Source organism: Neodiprion virginianus, chromosome 1, assembly GCF_021901495.1.
Source record: "Neodiprion virginianus isolate iyNeoVirg1 chromosome 1, iyNeoVirg1.1, whole genome shotgun sequence".
NCBI classification, from domain to species: Eukaryota; Metazoa; Arthropoda; class Insecta; order Hymenoptera; family Diprionidae; genus Neodiprion; species Neodiprion virginianus.
The window spans coordinates 30,654,193-30,678,153 of NC_060877.1; the positions used below are offsets into that span (position 1 = coordinate 30,654,193).

Consider the following 23,961-nt stretch of genomic DNA (forward strand, 5'->3'; position numbering starts at 1 on the left):
AAATCTGTGTGTTTCACTGTAAAAGCAACGAAGATGCAGTCATTTTAAATTTAATTAGTTATCTAGACTTGGAGTTGATACCACTGATTACAAAACACTGAAAGCCTATAAGGGCAATTTCAAACCGAGAACTGTATATACAAATAATCCTGTCACATCATTTTTTATCAATCCTATGAATCTACAGATAACATGATAGTGCCCGGTGTGAAACATCCACAACACTAACCAATTTGATTGGCATAGTGCATTAAAAATCTGCCATGCAATGTTTTAGTGGGAGTAAAGCAATTTGATCTCAATTTTTTATAAAGGGACAAAAGGCAGACACTTAACATGAGACAGAAGTTGGGTTAAGCTAAAGCATATGCAAAATCGCTATGAGTTCTAAATGAAATGTTCTTTTTACAGTTTTTTTCCGATTACCATCAATCACTAGTAATCGACATTACCAGTATTCGTGGGAGGTAATCATGATGTTCCAACGTCTCTAAGAGGTGCCCAAAGAAATAGTCTAATTTCATTTCAAAATGTAAGTAAACAAGATGATATGTAAGATAGACATACAGAATGAAAAAATTAGTATGATAATAGAAAAATAAACTTTCTGTATATTCTGAGGGCAAGGAATTGATGTTACCTGTAAAGAATACCTACTGTCAAACCATATGATTTCATTACAACTATCAAGGCTTTTCAAATTTTTCCTTGATTCTTCAACACGTTTTAAATTTATGTGCAATGCAAATCATAATTACAAGGTGATTACTTATGAGCGGAAGATTTCCTATATTACTAAATAGTTGGAATACTTGATTTGAACTTTTCTATACGGGCAGTAAAGGGCGTTCGTCCCAACAGCTTTTAGCTATGGATTGTTTACAATCTGGATTTTACGATATTGGAATGAAATAAAAGTTTGTTTTACAAACAAATGTAAGATGCAGCCGAAGCAGTCAGAACACGAGAATGTAGCTTGGCTGTGAAAGCTGACTCAGGCGGAAGGTGATCGGATGTGGTTATTGGGTTACTTACTAGGTTCTTTCTTTTCATAAGTGACTTTACCATCTGGCCCTACGTCGAGCACAAAAGGGACAAACAAAATAACACTATGTTATGGCGTGCCTACCTCTTGGAGGGATTATTTGAAAGTCTGATCTTAATTATGATACAGAAATTTTAGGAGTTCAACTGGAAGCAAATGTATCGAACGAAAATGCATTGAAATATGTTAAATATAAATTATGTGCCACTTATCAAGAAGAGTGCTGACTATTAGATACAACAGGAAAAATTTTTTAGAAGATTGCATCAATCCATTGTTTTATTTTTCATACGTAACTTCGGATGTCGTGTGAAATTTGAGTTCTTATTATGTCCAATAATTATAGATTTAGTAATGAAATAAAAAGTCAATCAATGTTACTGGATTGAAGGGAAAGCGGTACTTCATATATATATATATATATGTTCAAGGAGAAGAATAGCAATGCTGTAAAGTAAATGAATGAATTTCGTCAATACTTTTCTTTTACCATTTCTTTACTTCCAATTGAAGAATCTTGTTAGTAGAGCAGTATGTACACTAGAGGATTCATGAATCTATCAGAGAAAATTATTAATCAATTTACCTTCTTGTACGTCGATGCCCTCCTGTTTCAGAAGCTCTCGCAGCTTCTGAATTTCTTCTTTCAATTCTCTAATAAGCTTAGCATTAGCATCCTCATTGACAACAGCTTTGCAGACAATCTGTTTTGCTCTGTCTGCATATCTACAAAAAATAATGCGAATTATACATTTAACTTGCTATCACAGAATAATTATAGTCTTTTGAAAATTCTTGTTAAAGGTACTAGAATCCAGTAATCATTACCTCAATGTGGAAAGAGTTTCATCGTAATTAATGTCGGCTGGGCTAACAGCTGCAATCATAGCGGTCTTAGAATTTCCACCAAGATTTTCACGGAGTAACCATGTCAAAACCGAATCTCTGTATGGAATAAAGTCTGCTTTCTTCTTCTTCTTCGTTGCCTAAAATTTAATTTCCAATTAATACGTATTAGGCTTGATAGTAAAAGATTACTCAATTAAAGAATACTGATTGTATGATGAAATTTCATTTCGCAGACTTACCGCCTGAAAATCCAATGTGATAAGATTGTAAAATAAGTCAAATCGTTAATGCTGCATGTCACTTATGCAATGAAAAATATTTTTTTCCTAATCTAGAAGTACAGACCCCTTTTTGAAGAGGTAAAGAGATAACAAAAACAAACCTTTCCGAAAAAAATCTTGGATTCACTCTTAGTTATTGGATCGAAAAATCTAGTACAGATTTTCGGAAACTTTGGAGTAAACTAAGTTTTGTACACTATAGTATTAGACATACATGTAACAGATTAAATGGCAAGTACTCACAATTTCAGCTAATGCACTGATAACTTTTCCCAGAGTAGTCAAACTTTTATTGATATTGGCACCTTCTTTGAGCCTTGTGCCTTTTGCACCGGTAGAATCTGCTCTTTCAGAGCCAGCCAAGTCAACCAGTGAAATTTTGCTGACTTTCTCTGTGATTAAATCTGTTGTACTATCGTGTCTTTGTTGTGTAAAAAATATTGTGAACACTGCGTGGGATCTGCTGGATGTTTCGTTCATGTTTGTTGCCGCAACGGTTCTGTAGAACGGCAGAATACAAAAAATTTCGTAAACATGATCTACTTGAAATTTGAGAGAGTAAAAATTACTATGTGCAGACAAAAAAAAAAGATTTTCTGTAATAACAATCAATAACAAACCTGGCTTTATTGCCTTCGTCAATAAGGTCATGAATATCTTGATAAGACATCACTGCTAACTTAGATAAATCTTCAACATAAGGACCCAAGAGTGGATGTTCTCTGACACGTAAATTTCCTTTGTTTTTAGGATTAAGCAAGTCACGCACTCGTTCGCAATATATTTCCATGTAGCTCACTTCAACGGAGTATTTGAGGTGATCACTTGAATTTCTGCTGATTTTTCTGAACAGATCGTCACATATTTGTGGAATAATTCCTTCCTGGCCCTCTTCTTGCTTCCCCATCATCGTGTAGGATTTTCCCGCGCCAGTTTGACCATAAGCAAAGATACACACGTTGTATCCTAGAAGGGCAAATGGAAATATTATACATCCACATCCCTGGTACTTAATTATTCTCATATTCAATATTCAAATTATAACAGTAATTCGTATGCGAGAAAACGTGGTTCTCACCCTCGAATGCATGCTGCAACATCTCCTCTCCAATATCCTTATATACCATTATTTGTGACGAGTAGTTTTCATCGTTCGGCTGTAATTCCAAAAGAAGAAAACAATCTATCGTATATTTCTACAATTAAAATAATACGATACTCATACAAATATTGTATCGATATTTGCTTTATTACGAGAAAAAATCTGACATGACTTTTAAGGAATAAACCAAAAACGTTAAAAAAGGAGCATCAATAAACTATCGGAAAATTGTTGGGGTACAGTTTCGCTGCTGGAATTTAAAATATTATATATAAATATTTGGTGTGTAATTATTACTCACGTCCATAGAAAAATAGGAGTAATCGTAATTGAAGCTTTTGATAGCATCTTTGGTACCGGGTGGTGCCTTCGGATTTATAATGGCTGTAGAGAAAAAGAAATGAAGAAAATTAAAATCAAGTGAATATTTACATATATACATGATTTTTGTCAAATGAAAACTTGACAGTCCGACATGAAAGTTTCAATATACATGACATTGCAGTATTTATTACTTCATTCGGATTACCAAATTTAAGGGCGACCGTTACGCGACGTATACAGAAACAAAATTACGTTACGTTTAAGCTAATTTACAGAGCGCGTACCTTTGTAAATATCAATTATGCTAAAATAATTCGTGCGCTCTTTATATTTAGTAAGCGTAAAAACCCGTTGTATACTTAGTATCTGCATAGAAAGCAGCGGAGTTGGGCTAACGGATCGATGAGGTTCTTAATCCCATATGACGGTATGTATACGTATAACACAGGTGTGTACAAAACAATGCTTTGATGTTTTCATGCGAATGAAAACGATGCGATATACTTTGGTCTTCTACAGAAAGACAAACGTAGTTAACAAAGAAGTTTCTTCGCTTCTTCCATTCATTGAAAAGATAAAAAAAATAAAAAAAAAAAACAAAGAATCGATCGAGCTAATCGCAGCATCGTATTACATGGAGCAATAAATCCTCGTCAAGATGAGTAGTGAGAAAAGTATGGGTCTGACACAAGTTCTTAGTGATAAAGCCGCGCTCGATCAGACGAGTAGTAAGTGGTAGAGTAATCGTGGTCAGCCGCAGCCTAGTAGTAGAGCCGCGTTACGATCAGACGGACTTGAAGTAGCGAGCGTTGTGAACGGTCAGACGCGGGATCACTCTAACAATAAGCTGAGATGCGAATGGGCTTCGCAAAATACCGACAAGCTTGGGGGGGTAGGGGGTTAAAAAGCAGTATGGCGGACGGGGCGGATCGCCAAGCAGTAATGGTACACAAAACTCCTTTATTTACACTCGCTTGGCAGTTATTTCGTTATAGCTTTCAGTCTTATTGTACAAAGAAGCGTTGTGCAAGAGAATCCAAGGTTTGAACGACGCATAATGAAATCTCGAACAATAACATCGATGTTTCAGTCTCATTCAGCGATGCACAAAGGACGACGATGCCGTTGGAAACGTTAGGATGATGAAAATATTTAAATGCAAGATTTCCGCATATAAAAAGTATGAAAAGATCCTTAAGATTGAATTAACAAACGTGATCAATTACATTACATATTTGAAACGGTGGAAGAATAACCGCAGACTCCTAACAAGAACCAAGATTATTCTTACGCTGTGATTTACTTATAGAAATTCTATGTAATTTCGGTTTTTCACGTCCCGTTAATCAGTAGATCTGCAGACGGTAAATTTTTTTTTGCTTCTTGATTACTGTTATCAGCGGGATTCCGTGTATCAGTGAGATATCGTGCTCAAAGCATCGAGGAGAAGCAGAGTTAGTTACAGAATCGGACAGGTCAAACGAAATTAGCGCCATTGAGTTAGTAGTTAGAAGGCTGCAATAAAAACCTTCGAAAAATTTCAGTTATGTGATACGTAGCCTGGATGCAATATATCACGTGATTGAGGCTTCAATCAGCGTATTCGATTAGTAAAATTGGTAGCGACGACGTATAGACTTCATTTATGCCATTTGATTTCCGTTAATTCTCTTTATTGATTATCATTATCATTATTCATATACATTTTACTGTAAATTTTTTCATCTATCATCCTGACGACAGTAAATAAGTAATAAAAATTTAACAGCCACACGATGAAATGTTCGAATGCGATCACGTCCAGTGTTTAAATCGACTGAAAATTTAATTTCAATAAATCAATTGTGGTTTGCCGAATAATTGGAATCCGCTCGTAGTTGTTTACGGATTTATCTGTCTGGCAATTAATTCTTTTATACGAATCCCGAAAAACCCGATACGCATTCCGTATTGGAAATTGAAAATTTGGTTAGATCCAATCAACAACTCGGTATTGGAAAATTAAACGGATCAGGTATCAAAAATTCTGCAACAAGTCCACAGCACGTTTCATCGGCCGAACAAAAATCACATGCTATATAATTTGATTCTGTAGAACATTGCGTGTTTCCCGATCTCGTGGAATTGTCGAATTGAAAAATCCGATGGCTGTTTCCTGCACGGAGACTCGATTCCCGTCAAAGGAAATCATCTGTCTGTTCTATATATTCGTAGCACAGCGAAAATATTCATCATCCACACAATTCTAGAGGGACATTAGTTGGTTATACGAGTCGAGATTTCTAATCAGCTTGCAATTTCCTCGGGGTTGATCGACGCAATTGTGGCGCAGGCACGTCATTCCGGAAATTGGGGGAACCTGTCCTGGCCGGAAATCGAGTGCAATATCGAAAATCAAACGTGCGGATCTTCCAGCTCGCGTTACGCAGCCAGACAACAATTACCGATTTTTGAGAGGCGGAATAACAGCATTCCAATAATGTTTACTGAAATCGCTGACTGAAGGGAATTTAAAATTGTGCAGCACTCCGCGCTTCAAAATGAATATTCATCCAGGAAAGAGGTCGCTTCGAATTTTACATCCGCCATACGATTTGCAAGGCGAGCGGAAATACGCGGCAGTGAAAAAGAGGAAATGAACGGGTTGAGCTGCATTGTTATAATGGCTTGCAGAAGGACAATAATCCGTCAGTTTTCGCTTGTCAGCATAGCCAAGCCAGCCGAGCACGGAGATGGAAATTCAGATCGTGAATTCACTGCGACTAACTATGGACGGATCAATGAACGCACCGCATTGTTTCCTACATGACAATCATCGTCACATGGGCGAAGTAAACGAAATATAACATTCTTCTGACAATCGCGATATATTTCATTTCAATGCCCACTGACAAGCGAATATTGACTTTATGTCGTAATAAATATGTCGCAATATAGTAAAGTTTAATTGAAATCACTGCGTGTACGTTTATAGGCGATGAAAGAAAGTATCAGTTTCATTATTTGCTTGAGATGTAAGATTGTAGGATTTCGAAGCGGTGATTAATTATTCAAAGAATTTTTATGAGACGTGAATTATAAAATTATCACGGCATAACTTTGCTTGTCAAGAAACTGAATGCAATGATCAATATCGTACACGTATAAGAGGAGGAAACCATGAGCAACGAAGGAAGTATTGATCGTGGTGGTTTTATAGATACGTGGAATAATAGTTGCCTAGTTTTGTGAACGGCAAAAATTACAGTTTTCCCTCGAGTGACGTTGCAAGTACAATTCAACGTGTGTGTACGAAATATGCAATTTCAGGAATAAAAACTGCACCGTATACTGCTGCAGGTTTCCTGGTAAACTCAGTTGGGGAATAATACGGGAAATTACCCCGACACTAACAATATGCGAAAACGCAACGTAGATACAAATCAGACAAATGCTAGGTCATGGAAAAATAACGTAGACAAGCAACGACGAAGATGAATCGAAAGGCGAAACACTCCAACAATCAGCGGCTGACTGGCATGGCCTAGCACGTATTGATCCTGTAGCTCCAGAAGCTGTCCGTCTTTATGTTTTTCCGTCTCTCCGTGTTTCGTGGCACTACCCTCCCACAATAAAGTAACACTTGCGAAGAAGAAAACGCGTTTCGCATAAGTGGAGAAAATAGCTGACCTCGCTTCGCCCCCTCGCCGCAACGTTACAAGCTTTTTTCTAATATACAGATAATATCTAGCCGCGATGCGGCGCGTCAAGAAATTTATGAATTGGAAAAACGCTTCGACGATAATGATAAGGAAAACGACAAGAAACGAATAGGACTTGAGATCTACAGGAATTAGAGTTTATCGACGAGCTGAATATATTACTACACAGGTATGTATATCACGCGGAGCTTTCAATAAGAAAGCTCCTTTTTTTCTACAGTTTATCATTAACCCTTTCAGTCGCAATAGGATGCTCAGCGTCCCACCTAAAAAATTTCCATGTCCTAGCCTTGTCACAGTTCATTTAAAACTTTAAATGATCTCTGTTACTTCGTATAGCCCCAAAACCCCCCGAGTAACAAGATTCAGTCAGAATCATCGAATTTTGATGCTTTTTTCTATTTTACATCCGCCATATCGGATCTGCCATCTTCGACTTAGACATGATCAAATTCCGACTTCAGATTCGCGATCAGCTACCCCAAAACCCTCGAGTAAGAAAATTCAGGCCAACATATTGAGTTGAAAAATGTGTGACTGAAAGCGTTAACACAATACGTGGTGAGAAAATCCTAGAATATATGGAAGAATTATTAAAATTGCCAAAGTATTGCAGTGTCCCATTCAAATGATAAATATGAAGGAATGGTCGAATAGCCGGAAGCGATGACATTACGTCAGAACGGAAAGGTATTATCGACAACGACGCACGATTATTGCGAATCCCAGGGCTCCGATAAATAGCGGCGTTCACGAGAATCGGGATTTCCAGACATTTCTAGCGACATCTCTAATCTCCACCGATTTCTCTTCTCTATGAATATCAAGTTTTTGCAGAGACGCAGGTATGTATTGACAGATCAAGCGATGATAGAATAAATGTAATAACACTTACACGTCGTATTGCCGACCATATCGATGATGCATTGAGCTTCTCGGGATAATTCACGGTTATTGAAGGGCCGCACCCGCACCGCCACCTTCACCGACGACATTTTCCGCCTCTTGTTCAGTTACCTTCTATGCAGTGATCGTGAAACGGATCTCTGAAACACAATGAAACATTTTTATGAATTTGTGAATAATCTGCAACTTCGGATGCGAGTTATGCTTGATCGTGAAGATCATCGACAAACTACGATGGATTCGTTTATGACATGCACAAGTAAATATCTGCAAGATTATTTCAGGATGAGCCATTAACGATTCAAGCGCTCTGTTATATTTTATCCGAATAAAGTCTGACCGGAGGAAATTAAACTACATCATGTTCGACGATGATTCGATTCTAGGTGACAGTGAAACGAAGCTCTATAGTATTATTAGCAGGATTACCGATAAATTTTGAATTATTAAAGTTTATACTGAGTTATGAATTCAGACTCTATTTGGGACTTGCTCCCTCGAGAGACGTAACGCGACATCTGGTGCCATTATGCTATCAAAGTCACGTAGCCAACAGTTGTTACAAAATCATCCCCTCTGGTGAACGTTTAGCCGCATAATTGCCTGCGTAAAATTAAACTGGACACGGGAGATGAGCGGCTCTTTTGGATAATTATAACTAGAACCGAATTGTGATTTGGGATTGCTTATCGCGGGAACGTGTTGAATTTTATGCAAATTATATACCATATAAACGATAATTAAGAGTCATGCTGGCATTCGTTCTGAACAAATTGAGAAAATGATCTCAGCGAAGGAAATATCTTGATAAAAGATTTCGTAAACATAGGTACGTCTTAATCGGAGCCTCGATTCAACTTAAGAATCTCAGCAAGGTTTGCAGGCCATTACAAATGATATAAATTTTCTTATTTTTTCAAGCGTAATACTTATATTCTTTGAGATATACCGTTCGAAGAAACGAGATAATAATGATTCCAAGATAGTAAAGATTAATCAGAATCACCAATTTTTATACAATTTCTTGATTAGTAACCAATTTAACTGCACGTCAGTTATATCCACGGCGTCAAGAGTTTATGATTTTTATTTGATAATGAAGAACATTATCCACGACATGTAATATTTCGTAAAAATATCATACATTTTACGAGTATATATACAGACATTCGAAGAAGAGTTATCAAAAAGTGATTAACTTGATGGATGCGATCGTCCCTCTTGTCGCCCTAAATTCCTAATAATATACAGAGTATAAAAGTTTGCGATAAAACATGTTTCATGGATGTTCTGGACGACGTTGAACATCCAAATAACCATCGACTCTCAAATTCGCAAATATACAAACTATCAAGCTGGATTATATTGCCGTAGAAAAAAAAAAAGGAAAAGAATGAAAAAATACGAATCAACATCTGCATCTGCATTGGTTCACTCTTCTCTTCGATAATGGGTTAATTTAAAATTCGAATTCACCGCAAAACACCGCGCTTGCATTCCCCATCGGACCAAGACCTGTATACAGAGATATGTTGGTAGATTCAGACTGGCGTGCAGCCAAAATTGGAAAGCTCCAGGAAACGGCGTCTCTACGGGGATTCCCCTGTGTCTTGCTTACACAATCCACGGGGAAGCCCGTTCCCGCGTGGAATTCGCATTTAAAGCCGATACGGATAATCTGCGGCTATTTTTCGTTCACTTATTTCCCTTCATTTCGTAAAAGCTGGTACACTCTTTCACCCGCTAAACGATACAATTCGATTGGTCGCGTATCGGGTACATATATATACGTAGTAAGCACACACGCGGCGTTTGAGCTCTCAGTTCTTAAGCACTAGAGGAATCTTCTGGAGGAAATGGAAAACTTGGCTTGGTAACTAGATACTCCGAGGTCGGCGATGAGTCATCTTACCCTCCCGTCCTCGCCAAGAGATATTGACAACAAGATCAGAGTCGCTGAATTTTGTACATTCGCTATTTCTTCATATGCTATAGCTGATTTTTCCGTTTCCGACCTAAATATAAAAAGATTTTACGCGTTATGGGTAGAAGGCCGACGATCACGCATAACGGTGGATTTTTACTGCATTCTACACTCGCCTCGTAGAATTCAATTTTCCGTGAAGACCAAAGTCGACGAAATAGACCGGCGGGTTAATGCTGTGGATACATCAAGTTCGTGTAGAATAAGACAGCGAGCGTATTATCGAGCTTGCGTCAGTGCGAAGATTGAAATGGTTGCGTGCGAATTTGGTAGCCAAATGTAACTGATTAAAGCTAACTCACATTACGGCGCAGGATGTACGGTCGATTTCTCGGATTGATCTACGCTAATGGTGAAATTGCTGGTAATTTTCGCGTGGGCAAGCGAAGGAAACTCGACTATGGGTGTGTCGTGTTGGACTGAACCGAAGAGTGTAAGGATAGTTTGACGTTGTTAATAGCGGTTGGTTTACCCCACGGCAAGTCTCAGACGTGAGCCAATCAAGCGGAATAATTAAAGCACTACGGCACTCCGTCATTCGTTATACTTTCGGCAGAAAGGAGTGAATGTCAGTTAATTCGATGACTGCGATTGATTTACTGAACCTCGGGCGAACTCTGAAAGTATTTATGTATGCCCCGTTTATGTGGGCGAAATGAATTAGGGTTGAACCAGCAAACCATGGAGTTGTTTCGGCTGATGGGTGGGGGGTGCACACGGCCGTCTGCTACGACAGTGACGTCATCTCAAGGATAAACAATTACATGGGCTTGTCGTGAGTACGGTGACGCAAATTTTTCGCGGTGTCAACCGAAGAAATTATCGATTTCTGCGAATTTCAAATATTCGGTTCCTCGAGTCTGTTTGCCGAGGGGTGAAGAAGGTAAATGAAAATAAAAAATAAGATCTCAAATTGGAATTAGAACATAGTGACTAGAGTCGAGTTACCACTAACAATGAGACGTAACAATCCCAATTTTGATTATTTGGGAAATTATTTAGGAAGATTCGAAACGGCCCAAACTTCTCGTTCAATGTCTTAGAGAAGTGTCGATTCGTGACTTCAAGATACAACGAAGTATGAAAAAGTTATAAACTCAGCCAGAGTTTTTCCTCCCTTTGTTGATTCGATTTGGAATTTGCCACGATGAATTATTTTCGATCAAATTATCTTCTTTGGGAGGACACAAGTATTTGCTTGCTGCACGTCCGATGTCTCAACTGTTCGTCGAGCAGCGACGAAAAGTACCTGCGATATCATCGGTATGTGACCACGGAATGGTGACAGGGATGAATATTAGTCTAAAGCTTACTTGATTAGAACGGGGTAAAAAAAAGTTCAAAGACAAACGGTTGATCCGCTGCAGAAGAGAGCTCGGAACAATGTTTGTAAAAGTTGCGATAGTCGGTCTCGATCGATCTAAAGATTTAGAAGCGAAGACTTGACTTGACGAACTCAAGGGCACTCACCGATGTGAATTTCGAGAGGTTGTTAAAATCCTAGGAAAACAACGCGTGATAATTTCCCTGCGAGCACACTGTATATACGAAAATCACAAATAGCACGATATATTAAACGCTTCGTCGACTGAACAGGACGAAGCCACAATCGCAGACATTATTGTATGTCCACACTATACAACGGTGTCCCGGCGACAGGATGCGAGCTTTCGAGTGACTGCTACGCCACCATCAGCGAGCTTTCGACTTAGAAATGGGAATATGGCCGCGGCGCATGCACGCCCTCGACGAACCGTCACGTGACTGGTCTAGTGGGTCATTTTTCCGGGACGGGTGTCCAATGGGAGGGTTGTTCCCGACGAAAATCAATAGCGAGGGAGGTATACCCGTGACGTCACACGGCAGACGATCGACCAATGCGGCGCGGGCGGCGCCGGCCAATTCCTTTAAGCAATCAATAAAGAAGCCAGTGCCACCGTGGGGTGCGGGGGCGTAGAACGGGCTGGATGAGTAAAAGGTATAGAAATCGCGTCACATGTCGCGCAGGGGGCCTCACGGGCTCTCTCGTGTGTCGCCCTTGCGAGTTCCAGTCTCCCGGGGCACACCGACCCGTTCCCCATTCCTCATCGCCCGTTGCCCGTTACATCGAAATTCACCCGGCAGGCTCGAGCTGGCCTTGCATGGTTCATTAGCACCTAATAGCCGTATGAATTATAGATGATCATTGCGCGCACAGCGTGCAGGTTTTATACCTACAACACAACGAGTCGCATTGCACCGAAAGCTGCGGGTACATCAGATCTTTTTTGCCATACTCCCTCTCTTTCTCTCTTACCGTCTTGAACAGCCCTCGACGAATGGGGAGATTTAAACGCATTCGGCAGAGTGAAGTTCAGTTTTTTGAAAGAAAGGACGATATCAGATTGTCCTTGACACGGGGTGAAAATCTAAGTAGCTGTTGCTCCGAGAGCCGATATACACATTAGTACTCCACTTTGTCTCAACGACTATCTTCATTGGAGTGGGTCTATCTTACTCTTTTTTAATACAATGGACAGATTGGGGCCCGGGACTATCGAGGCATGCGACCCGCGTTGGCGATGATTTTTCGACACCGTCATTCAGCGAGGGTCGGTTACACAGGTTTCCTGAAAGCGTTACTCGCGGAAATACATCTGCAGATCTTACTCGGGAATGTCGTCAATTAAACGGAATGAGATTTTATTTCACCGAATACTCGAGCTGCCAGGCGCCTCAGCTAAGTGCGGGTGACCATGGCACAGTTTTCGTGTTAAATTTCCGAGCTGAAATCTACGTATCTTGGCATACAGAATCTGGTTCGTAAAGGGGAAAATTTCAGAAATTTAGTCAAAGCATTCGGAATCTTTTACGGTAGTCCATAAACCATTTTCAACATTCGCGTGAAGCCTAAATTATCCGAGATGATCGATGCTCGTTACATTTGATAGCTGAAAATACGTAGGTAGGTTACCTACGTCTGATTCAGAATCTTGTTTCAAACTTGTCGTAATAAACAGGATATATGTACAATAAGCTCTTAAAAAGCGCCTACCGAAGGAGTATAATAAAATACGAAACGATTACGCGAAAGACTGATGCACCTGCGACTAGCGAGAAAGCTCTTGGACTTTTTGAACGAAAAACTTTCATTCGATATCGTTGCTCTTTAAAGTTATCACGAATGCCATTTTAAGATATATTACATTTTTATTTGTGATAGTTGTTAACTGAAAGCTGTTACTTTATGGTTAAGCTAAATAAAACGACCAAAAGTGTTTATCTCACCTCTGTGCAGAACACCGTAAAATATCGGTACTGAATTATAACGCAGAGCGAAGAAAAAACCTTGGGATTCAACAAGATTTTTTATTGACTGAACATAGAGTTTAATAATTCAAAGTTTCGCCATTGAGTAATGGTCTTTACTCTTCTGCACGGGCTCAGCCACTGCGTGTTGAATATTATAAATCGTTTTTAAACTCAACTTATATTCAACTCTATTCGCTATCCCGTTACCTATACATACGGTTATGCGTAGTAAATGCGCAAGGAAAAAGCTCGCTTTCGGCTGCTTCGCTGCAATTTCTTCAATCTTAAAAAGTGGTCGGCGACTGCTAATGTGTGTTGTGAGATTGTTCGCGAAACGTGAAAGCCCGACTCGTCGAAAGCTTTTTCGCCGTCCATTGTTGATTCCTAGGCCAGGTTTCTTCAATAATTTCCCATTATCCAAGAATAACGATAGCTTACAGAAGTCGAGTTGTTGCCAAATTTTTTGTCAGGTGTGGCGGAAGGTGTTCGGCGTGTGTGGTAAACCTAATTCCAATTGTTTCTCTTCACTTACGTCCTTCGGTTGGCCGAGAAAGAATGGATTTTCAATTTGCCGAGAGAAAGAAAACGCGAGCAATGGCTCGAACGAATGGCCGTCCATTTCCATCCCTCTCATATACATGATACGGATGGGTAAATTTTACAAGCGGTGATTGTCCGGGATGGGTGTCGTAAAAATGAAGAAATTTGACGGTCCTGCAACATATTCTCGTTTCAACCGAAGAGCGATGTCGATACGATATTCGCTTACCAATATTTGAAAATAACACCAAATTAGCTGTTTCGTAAAGCTCTGTATACGTGGTTGACAAATATCCATTGTTAGTGGCTACGAGCATGGAATATAAAAAATAAGGGTGTCATTAAGGAACGGTACACGCTGTATAAACAATGAAGTGAAATGATTAGATACCGATGAAAAATAGGCGAAAATAAAGTTCTATACTTTCTAAATTCGAGGTTCAAGGAAGAAATAATATCGACCTTTTATACATGTCAGGGAATCGACTTCCTTGAAATACGTCGTCAGACACTGCGTATAATTCCTTCCAATTATCACTTCATGAATTTTAACAAATTTACGGAGACGAACTTGTTTAATCAGAGGATTTTACGCGGCAGGAAGATTAGTATTAGGGTCACAGAGGGATGTTGGTTGTGACATGAACCGTGAACGCGAAAGACAATCCTGAAACCCTTGACCGAGGATCTCACGCCTAGTGAACATCGAACGGTCATGTCTAGTAGGAGGGAATGCAGATGGAAACGAGCAAGCGAGTCCCATCGAATTGGCAGGAAATGGGACGAAACTTGAATCGAAGGCTCGAGCCTCGGGTTAGCGAACCGAGACCAGAAACTTATCACGCATCGGTATGATCCGAGTGAGTTTAATTTAAACCGTGAAATACTGTCTGTTACCGAAGCTTTCTGGCGCCAGGAATCTTGCCACGCGACGTCACTGGCTCTATCAAATCGCGAGCAAGCATGCAACGATGTCGATCCGCAAACGTACAGAGAGACCGTCGTCGAGCCAAGCAAACCTGTAATCACTTTCGAAAACGTACCAATGTCCGGATTGCCCATTTACAGTAGCTAATCATGCAGGCGTGGATAAAACCGCTTCAGCTTCTGAAGGCTAAGTTTGGGAAACTTGGTCGTGACCCTGGGTTAAATAACAAGGGGTGAATAAAGCTGATCCGTGAAGTTCAGAGGTGAAAGAGAAGGCGAGTCTCGGTATTTTGGGAAGCAGAAGTAAGCGTAAGTTACGAACAATGGTTACGGCGCGGATATTAATTAAGGCAACGTGTAGCCGGCGGTAGTTAAGGACGACAAAGCCTGGAGAAAGGTTACACCAAATTTATCTGCCAAGGCGGATTGGGCTTGCCTCGATGCGCCTGCACAAAGCTCTCATTAAATACATAGGTGTGCGAGAATTTCTGCTCATTCGAACTCTTCCCCGTCTCATATTCGTTGAAAACAATTCCAAGCGCCGTAGGCGCCAGATCGTATGAATTGGGTATATCGAACCATATACATTCAGGATTAATTCGCCCGTCTATACAACGTTTGTTAGAGAATTTCGATTTAATTAAATTGAACATAGATTTCTGCTGATTTTAACGACCTCCTACCTTTCATCAAGAAATCTTTCGCAGTTAACCAGCAAGGGAAAAGTATTTCAATGCATTTGATCGAAGTTCATTGACAGACCGACATCAATGACGATGCCTAGTCGTAATGAACCGTGAATTGCGTGTAACAAGTGAATTTGGTGCTCAGAATGTAAAACTCGGAATGTTGAATAAGAAAACTGGTTGGAGCGTTGCCGACAAAGTTTGTTATACTTTTTTCCCTCTACTTATGCGGACACAAAGTACTGGTCGATTTCGTCTGGCGGTGGCCGAGTGAGTACCAAGTTAATGGAGGTGAGTATTCGGATATTTGAGAGAAAGGATTAAGCTCGACGAAGCAACAACGAAGCTCGGAGATTCTTCGTCATTTTTACAGTCTATAAACGAGGTCTTTGGGCGTTCGGTAGTTTGAAGGCTTGTTTGACTGGGTTGTTTGTTAGCCGGTTGAAAGCAACGCCCACTCCAAGTTGCTTTGTCGTCTCAACACTTCTGTTTTCATCCGCACCCGGATACGGCCAAACTCCAACGACAATGATACAGAAAAAATTGTCTCTGCTGGAAAACTTAAGGAAGCCAAAAAATGTCAACCGAGTAATTTGCAACTGCCATATTTACTGCACAAGATCTTGTCACGGAAGGAGATAAAAAAAAAAAATGGTGATGCAATCGGGTAGTAATAAAAACCGTACAACGGAAGAGATTTTCTGATAATCACACCGAACAGATTTACGGGTAAAATTTTTCCTCGAATACGTAAATGTATAAATACCCGAGGTATGCAGAGAATAATACATGAGATCATGCGTATAGCATGGCACAGGCGTGTGGGCGGTTGTACGCGTAGTTCTAATTCATTTGCAGGGTTGAAAGGCTAGGGGAAGGGGAGAGAAGCATGCAGAAGTGACACGCCTGGAAAAACGTTTTATATGTATAAGATGGACGATATCCAATTTTGGAGCTTTCAAAATAGTCCAAAAACTTTTCTCTGCCTCTGTGTAATATATTTCATTTTGTATTCAGTTTGGGATTATAAAGTGAAATTTCGATTCAAAATTTAGCAAAAGTTGTTGAATCTAAAGCAAAAAAAAATGACCATCCACCTGAATTGGAATTCAAATAACAAAGAAGAAAACCTGAGGATGAAGTTTAGTGACGTTACTGTAACGACGCGTGTTGAGGAAAAATCGTTACTTCGCACCTTTAGGAATGTCCGAAATTTAGTAAACCATGATAAATAAGATATACTCATATTTTACAAAAGCCAACTTAACGTTACTAACTTCACGATATCTGTGATCCTGGAATCGTATCACTGACTGCAACAACTGCTGGACCCCTTGATTCTCTGCATCCAGTTACTTAAATGTACGATGCAATGGTCAGACGTGACATCAGCATTCGTGCGTCAAAGCGATTTTTGTTACAAGGATACACGTGTCGCCGTACAATCCGCAAGCTTTCCGTTCTCTTTGATCTGCACGAGCCGTTTTCTCGCGTGATACGAGTTCTCTCTTTCAGTCTCTGCAGCTCGAATAGGGCAGACTCTAAATGCGAGCGCTAAACGAAGCCTTCGACGTTTTGTGTTCGAGGTTGCCACCGGAGACAAGGTCACGTAGGAAGACGCGAGTGTATGCATATTCTACACACATACGCTACCCGTTTGGGTCTAGGATCGATATATTGAATGAGCAAGTGAATTGAGAATCACGAGTTAAGCGAGGGTCAAAAACTGCGGGGGGTGAAAACTTCCACGGCTTTTGTATAACGCAATTCCAGCCTTTTTTTATCCGATTAATATTCATAAGCTTTATTGCGAAGAATACTCGCGCCGCTGCGCGCAGAACAACCCCGAAGCCATTAAATGTTTCGCGTTAATCGACGAGTCAAAATCCGCCTCCACAGTTTCTGGATGGCTGCACAGGAACAACTCGCTCTTATTATGCAGACAATACTCGCACCGCGTGGACAGTTTTCTACGCAGAATCCCCTTGTGGATCCCACTGCGGCCATGATGGCATGATTCGCAACACCCTGACCTCGCTCAATCCACGAACCATGAAAAGGATAATGGCTCTTTGACCTCAAACCGCCGTCGTCACGTGTATCCAAAGCTAATTTAGCACGCGAAAAAGAGGTTCTAGGACTTGGTAGCCCTTTGCGCATCGGGAAAAAATATATGCTACTCTTTTTCACAAAACGATCGATACATTTGCACGCATGTATATACCTGTACAAAGACGACTGAACAATTTCTCTGAATATACCAGGACGACAGGATATACTGCCATTAAGATGGACAGCGACGACGTCAAGAATGTCCTTGTAAATGGGCGTGAATATTTCCAAGGTAAAAAATAGTTCGTGTATACTTTGGCGCATCAGGAACAGGATGAATTTTTAAAAAACTGGGGCAACTGGAAGTTGGGACTGCCAAACGACGCACGGTGTAGGACAATTCATAAAATATTGAAAACGTAACGTAGCCAACATTCTGGCGAATAGGTCGATACATGTATGAATGGATGACACCCAAACTCTGCACATCGTGCCGATTAAAGCTACATACATGTTCTCGGTTTATGAACTCCACGTATTCAATTAACCTCCAGAAGTGAAAAAAATTATACGCATTAAAATGATTGAGATACCTATTCGGTGAGATTGGAATACTTCTGCTACATACATTGAAAGCATGTAAGAAAAGTAGGAACGCGTAAGTACCTAAAACGAATTTGTTTATAACAATTTTGAAACAGGTGAGATAGATTTTACTTTCGTAAGGTTTATTCACTCATCAAATACCTGTTATGACAGGATTCCTGCAAAGTTTGTCCAGTGGTTGAGAGCATTATCGTGTTGACGATAGACCTCTTTCACGGATGACTAAGTATATAACCTAACCGTGGACGAAACTTTCCATACAGTCTAAACCGTTCGCCGGAAGGACTGTAAGGATCTCAGTCTCAGAGGCGCCATGGCAGGATGGTACAATTGCAAATGGACAGAGAATGATAAGAGTGAAAATTGAACGATTCGTTTGTACTAGAGTATTTTTATCACTAGAAGAAAGGTAGGTTGGAGTGCAGTTACGTTATGCGAATATTTTATACATTGGTCACAGACATATTATCGTCGAGTCTTAAAGTCAGCGAGCTCGTTAAATTTGTCGGCTCTTTATAACAACTGCAGTTATTGTACCTACCTACCATTTCCTACGCTCTACGTTAATGTGCAACTCCACCAACAAGAGTAGCGAGTATAACGAGCTCGCATCATTCATAGACCTACACATAGCCGTAATTTCACGGACAGTATAACGCGGGGGGAGGAAAATATAATTTATTACGAATAGACAAGTGCGGTAAGATAAGTCGATCGTTGTGGCCATTATTCCTGCTCTTGTAAATTACTATGCACATACCTTTTCCACCGATTTGTATCGGTAATTGATAAGAAACGCAGCAGCCATTTATGCGCACGATTCATAGAGCACGGGTACGTTATCAGCGAGAACAATTGAACAGACTGAATTAAGTGTAAGTGATCAATTAGTCGGTTCAGGTATATAATTATCGATAAATATTTCTAGGTAAATATCGGTTATATCCACACTATCGAGGAATTTTCAGTGCCCGTATTAACCTTTGCGTTAAGTTTAAGAAAAAAGATGTCGATGCAGAAAATGCTTTTTTATTGAAATTTGTAATGCGATTGATCTTATATTTTTATTCTTATCGCTAATGTATAGCCTGTTGCGAGGAAGAAAAAAATTCTAATGACTTTCTTTCACCTGTAATCACTTTTGATTTTGTAAAATCTTCAGGGGTGTATAAAAAAAAAAAAATATGTCTAACTACAGAAAAATCAACGTGGCATAGGGCATCGGCCATGTAATGGAATGAAACACTTTTTTTCGAAAGTCTCGGCACGAAATCGCATTAGACCGACCATTTGCGTCACTCCGTGTATACATACGCCTTTCCCAAATCGTATTAGTGATAACAGTGTATTGACGCAATGTTTGGTCTAATGCGAATTCGTGCTGAGACTTGAGAAAATAAATTTTTAACTTCATCGAACAGCCGATCCCAACTCTGCCGATTATTCTGTGGGGTGATTACATATCTCTGCAGATTACACCTGTAATATCCAAATGTGATATGGAAGGAGTGACGAAAATTCATTTCAATTTTTGTTTATGCTTAGAACAACGTTTGCTCTGAAAATCTTGTCGTATTACAAAGTTCAGTAAGAAACAAAACATTTCTGTGCAAGCAACTGTTTTGCCAGACTTTCCCGATCCAAATCGTATTAATCGGAAAAAAGTTCACCTCCAAAATGATCGAATCGAAAATCTGACCGAAATCACAGATACTGTGAATGTAAAAACTTCCAGGTTATTAATTGTAAGCTACAAATTGCTACAAAGAATTTCTTTTCACATCACAATAATGTACAGAACATAAAATATTTGAATAGACTGTAGATTTTTTTCACCATTTTTGCAAAGTCCGGGACACGAGAAAAGGAAGTTCAGCAAAAAATTGCTTCCGAACAGTTCGTTCGAATGAGATTGAATTTTTCTGACAAGGGTAACAGAAAAAAAGGTAATCCGTGGTTACTTTCTCCACATATAGCCATGCAGAGCTATATTCTATCTATATTTACACCGCGCGTGGATTACGGTTTCAGCCGTGCAGGCTTCGTTGGATTTAGCAATATCATGCTTTTCGTGTTTACGAAGAAAATGAAATCACGTATAATCGGATGAGTGCGTGTACCGGGACCGCAATGGAGTATCATGATATTGTAACAAAAAACTAAAGTAGAAAAAAAAGTAAATACGAAGAAAAAGAAGAAGGAGAATGAAGCTGAAGCTAGCAGCCATAGTGAATATAAAAATGAAAAAATGAGAAATAGAAAAATTCAGTTGTGCTTTATCCTTACAATTGTACAAAAGTATCGCGGGGCCAAGGTATTTTACAAAATTTTGATTCTCCGACTTCGTTACCTTATTCGAATGAATGTTAGAAGGTTTGGCTGCTAATTTTATCTGTTAGCTTCAGCCTCGTAGAAGGAGACTGCAAACGAGCCGATGGAGACTATTTTGCAGCTCCTGCGCAGTTACGCGACCGACACATGGCCTCCAATTTCTTTTGCATGGTCCAATTAGAAGCTCTCCAAGCCCAACTCGTTGGACCCAGGACAGTTTTTTTCCGGTAATTAAGACGCGCAGACGAAGAAACGAGTTTGCTCAAGAAGTATACACAGTTACACCATGAAAACCGTTCCATGGATTGCTATTCAGTGGGACCGCGAAATGCTCGGTTACAAGTAGTTGAGTATATAATTTATGCAGACTTTGAAAGTCTTTCTTTTTCCTCACCTTACTCGGTCGGTATGGCAGCGTGTGGCGAACATGTTATTTCGCATTACAGCGCATTACATGCATACACTATTTTCACGCGCATTACGTTGGTAATAAAATCGCGTAATTCACGACCTAGCTCAACGTTTCTTCGGCTTTCGATTATCCCCTATCCGTCAATTTCACGGAAGGCAACTTTTTATCACGAAATGTTGCCGTGAAGCGCTGATGCGGAACAACGCGCGATCGTACGCCGAATGCAGTAACGAGGTTCTTGAGACCGCTGCAGCTATACGTGCACTGCATTTTCCCTAAGAATTTGCATCTGCTAAGTTGTCTCTGAGACTGGATTCAGACTACGGCGTACGGATATACTTAGGCAGCACAGCCTCGAGACTCCGGAGTAGGTGTCTCTAAGGCGACAGCGATACCTTATATCGATTATTGGATTCGGTATGCGCAGGTATTGTACTCTACTATCGACGTATAAATTGAAAATAATTAACGCGGCGGTATTTCGATTCGAGGAGATTATTTTCATCGAGTGAAAAGTTGTTCCTGGCTGCGATCGGGTTAAATCAATTATTTCATATATTGAAGATTCAACGAAAAAATATACGATTTGAAGGCAATTAAGGTTTGTTGGTAAATACGAACCGTTGAGATGGGTACGGTTCTGTTATATGGATGCGCCTGTAATTAGCGGAATCGCGAACGAGACATCTTGAGAATAAAGGTAGAAAATAAAACGAATCCTGTATTCACGCGTAATTAAAAGCTCGACGAGTCAATTAAAAGAATCTTGTATGGTAATATTTCTAAATGAAATGGAGAAAGAGGTCCATTCAATCCGGTTGACAATGAGCAGCAGGGTGAAAAGAAATAAGTATACGATACATAATCTATATACAGGGTCGGATCGTGCGGCTCCTGTAACGGGGTCATGGGAAGTACTTTATTAAAGCCGTCAACGCGGTAGATATCATCCCCGTTTTTTCTCCCGTGAACAGTAGAAGCGAGCGAAAGACGAAAGGGAGTAAACAAGAGAGATAGGAAGCCGCTGAGCCTTGGGAATCTGATCCAATTCGGTGCCACCTTGATCCTCCAATGCCGGTCATTTCATATTCCGCAATCGAACAGGCCATTTGGTATGTTATATCGATCTCGCTTTATTATAGGGGCCGAAACCATGGAATTCGTTCAAATATCTTTACCGGCGTTGAACGCTGGATTGAAATTCTAAAAGCACCTCCTGTTTTTCACGCGAAGAAATCACGTCCCTGATTAATCGAAGATTGATCAAGCATAGGACGAACGTAAGGTTTTCAGGAATATATAACGCGGCATGCCTGCACCTGAGTTCAAACTTCTCGCCGAGATTTCATCCCGAAACTATCACCCTGCACGAAGTGAACCTATAATTGCTAATTAGCTTGTTATGGCGTCTGTTGACGACAGCTACAACTCGACAAAGTTCTATCATGCAAGTTTACCAACTATCGTTAAGATCCGCTCTAGTGATCTGACCGAATACTTCGGGTGAGATTTTCGTGAATTTGCATGATGATAAACAACATTATGTAGGTAAAACAAACTTGACTTTACTTTTAAAAGTTTGGCAAACGACATGCGTTCATTTTCTGTCGCATATTATGCATCTCTTTCATTTTATTTCTATAGTTGTAATTCATTGTTGGTTCGTTATTTCCTTATTTCCCTTAGGAAAGTTAAAATTTTATAAATTTCCAGTCTTGTATACACATACTGGTACAAAAGAAACAAAGCTCTGCAGCATCGCGTTATACGATCTCGTTATACATGTATATCAACTTTGGCGAATAGCCAGAAGGGTGAAAAAAATGTAAGGCTGTGTGATCGGCGAGAGAAAAAATATGCAGTTTACGGAGTAATTTCAGAAGACATCGATTCCGGGAGTGAGAAGGCGAGTCCGCTCTATTTGAAAGAAGATGAAGAAGAAAAAGAAGACACGTGTGGGTCGACCTGCAAGGGCGTATCGGATCCGGGTTAATTGTATAAGCGAACTAAGAAGTTCGGAAGAAACAACGGGAGAAGAAGAGAAAAGGAAAGAGTTTGATTCGAGTGAGATAAAAATTAAGGGAGGAGGAAATACAGCGGCAGCGAAACGGGAGAAAGGAAGGATGGAAGGAAGGCGAAAGGGCCGGGTATTAATTAATCCGTTTATCTTGATGGGGGTTCAGCTGGTAAATATTAACATTGCGTTCCGTAGCTCGAACTGATCATCAGAAATTGAAAATACTGCTCAATTTTTAGTGGGTACAAGCAAAGTCCGTAGACCGTTGTTATAGTCTGATGTGAAGAAATGTGTACGCGCTGTGTTGAGATTTAGAACGATAAGATTGGATAAAATATGACAAACGTAAGATTGTACTTGTATTCGTTTTTGAAACTCGATTCATGCGCGCTGTTGCTTCTCGAGAAAACCGGCGGAGGATATTTTTCTAAAAACACATTTGTCTTTAGAAATACTGTGCGAATAATGTCGGAATTACACATTTATCCATTCATCACTCTCGTAATCATGAAAGAAAGGCAAATCTTTTCGTTCGTTGTCGTTCCCATTCTGCAGCACGGTAGCTTTATCTTCAGGACGACGGAGCTTCTGCATAAAAATAAATAAACCGAACCAAATCTCCCGAGGGAAACGATGTCAAAGAAAAATATAACGGCGATGGTTCGACCCCGACACGGCAAGAGAATTTTCCGATCTCGATGTAAAATGGAGTGGAAAAATGATGAGAAAATATAGCCGATGGAAAAAAAAGGCATCTACGCACGAATACACGCGCTCGGGTCAGGAGATTAACGAGTGCATAAAAATCGTTAGTTTTTGAAATGTTCTAGTAGTGCTTCAGGCGGAACAAGAAACGGACGCGAATGTATCCCCAAATATTTTTCTGCGCGTTATTTATACGACCCGC

At 40.0% G+C, this 23,961-nt stretch overlaps 1 protein-coding gene across 20 annotated transcripts in view; it reads right to left on the reverse strand.

Annotated features, from left to right (window-relative positions):
* Window positions 1-23,961, reverse strand: part of LOC124310448 (kinesin-like protein unc-104) — a 44,679-nt gene that overhangs the window by 14,141 nt on the left and 6,577 nt on the right. For 10 of the 20 annotated variants that reach the window (XM_046774425.1, XM_046774419.1, XM_046774418.1 and 7 more), the window contains exons 1-10: window positions 11,663-11,869; window positions 8,198-8,348; window positions 3,579-3,661; window positions 3,254-3,332; window positions 2,796-3,141; window positions 2,419-2,674; window positions 2,134-2,136; window positions 1,874-2,031; window positions 1,632-1,771; window positions 1,036-1,074 (exon numbers count right to left, since the gene is read on the reverse strand). In XM_046774425.1, the coding sequence (XP_046630381.1) occupies window positions 1,036-1,074; window positions 1,632-1,771; window positions 1,874-2,031; window positions 2,134-2,136; window positions 2,419-2,674; window positions 2,796-3,141; window positions 3,254-3,332; window positions 3,579-3,661; window positions 8,198-8,297 (1,204 nt within the window). In that variant the 5' untranslated portion in view covers window positions 8,298-8,348; window positions 11,663-11,869. Of the gene's footprint in view, window positions 1-1,035; window positions 1,075-1,631; window positions 1,772-1,873; window positions 2,032-2,133; window positions 2,137-2,418; window positions 2,675-2,795; window positions 3,142-3,253; window positions 3,333-3,578; window positions 3,662-8,197; window positions 8,349-11,662; window positions 11,871-23,961 lie in introns of those variants that run through there. The other 10 variants (XM_046774430.1, XM_046774429.1, XM_046774423.1 and 7 more) reach the window with 5 other exon arrangements.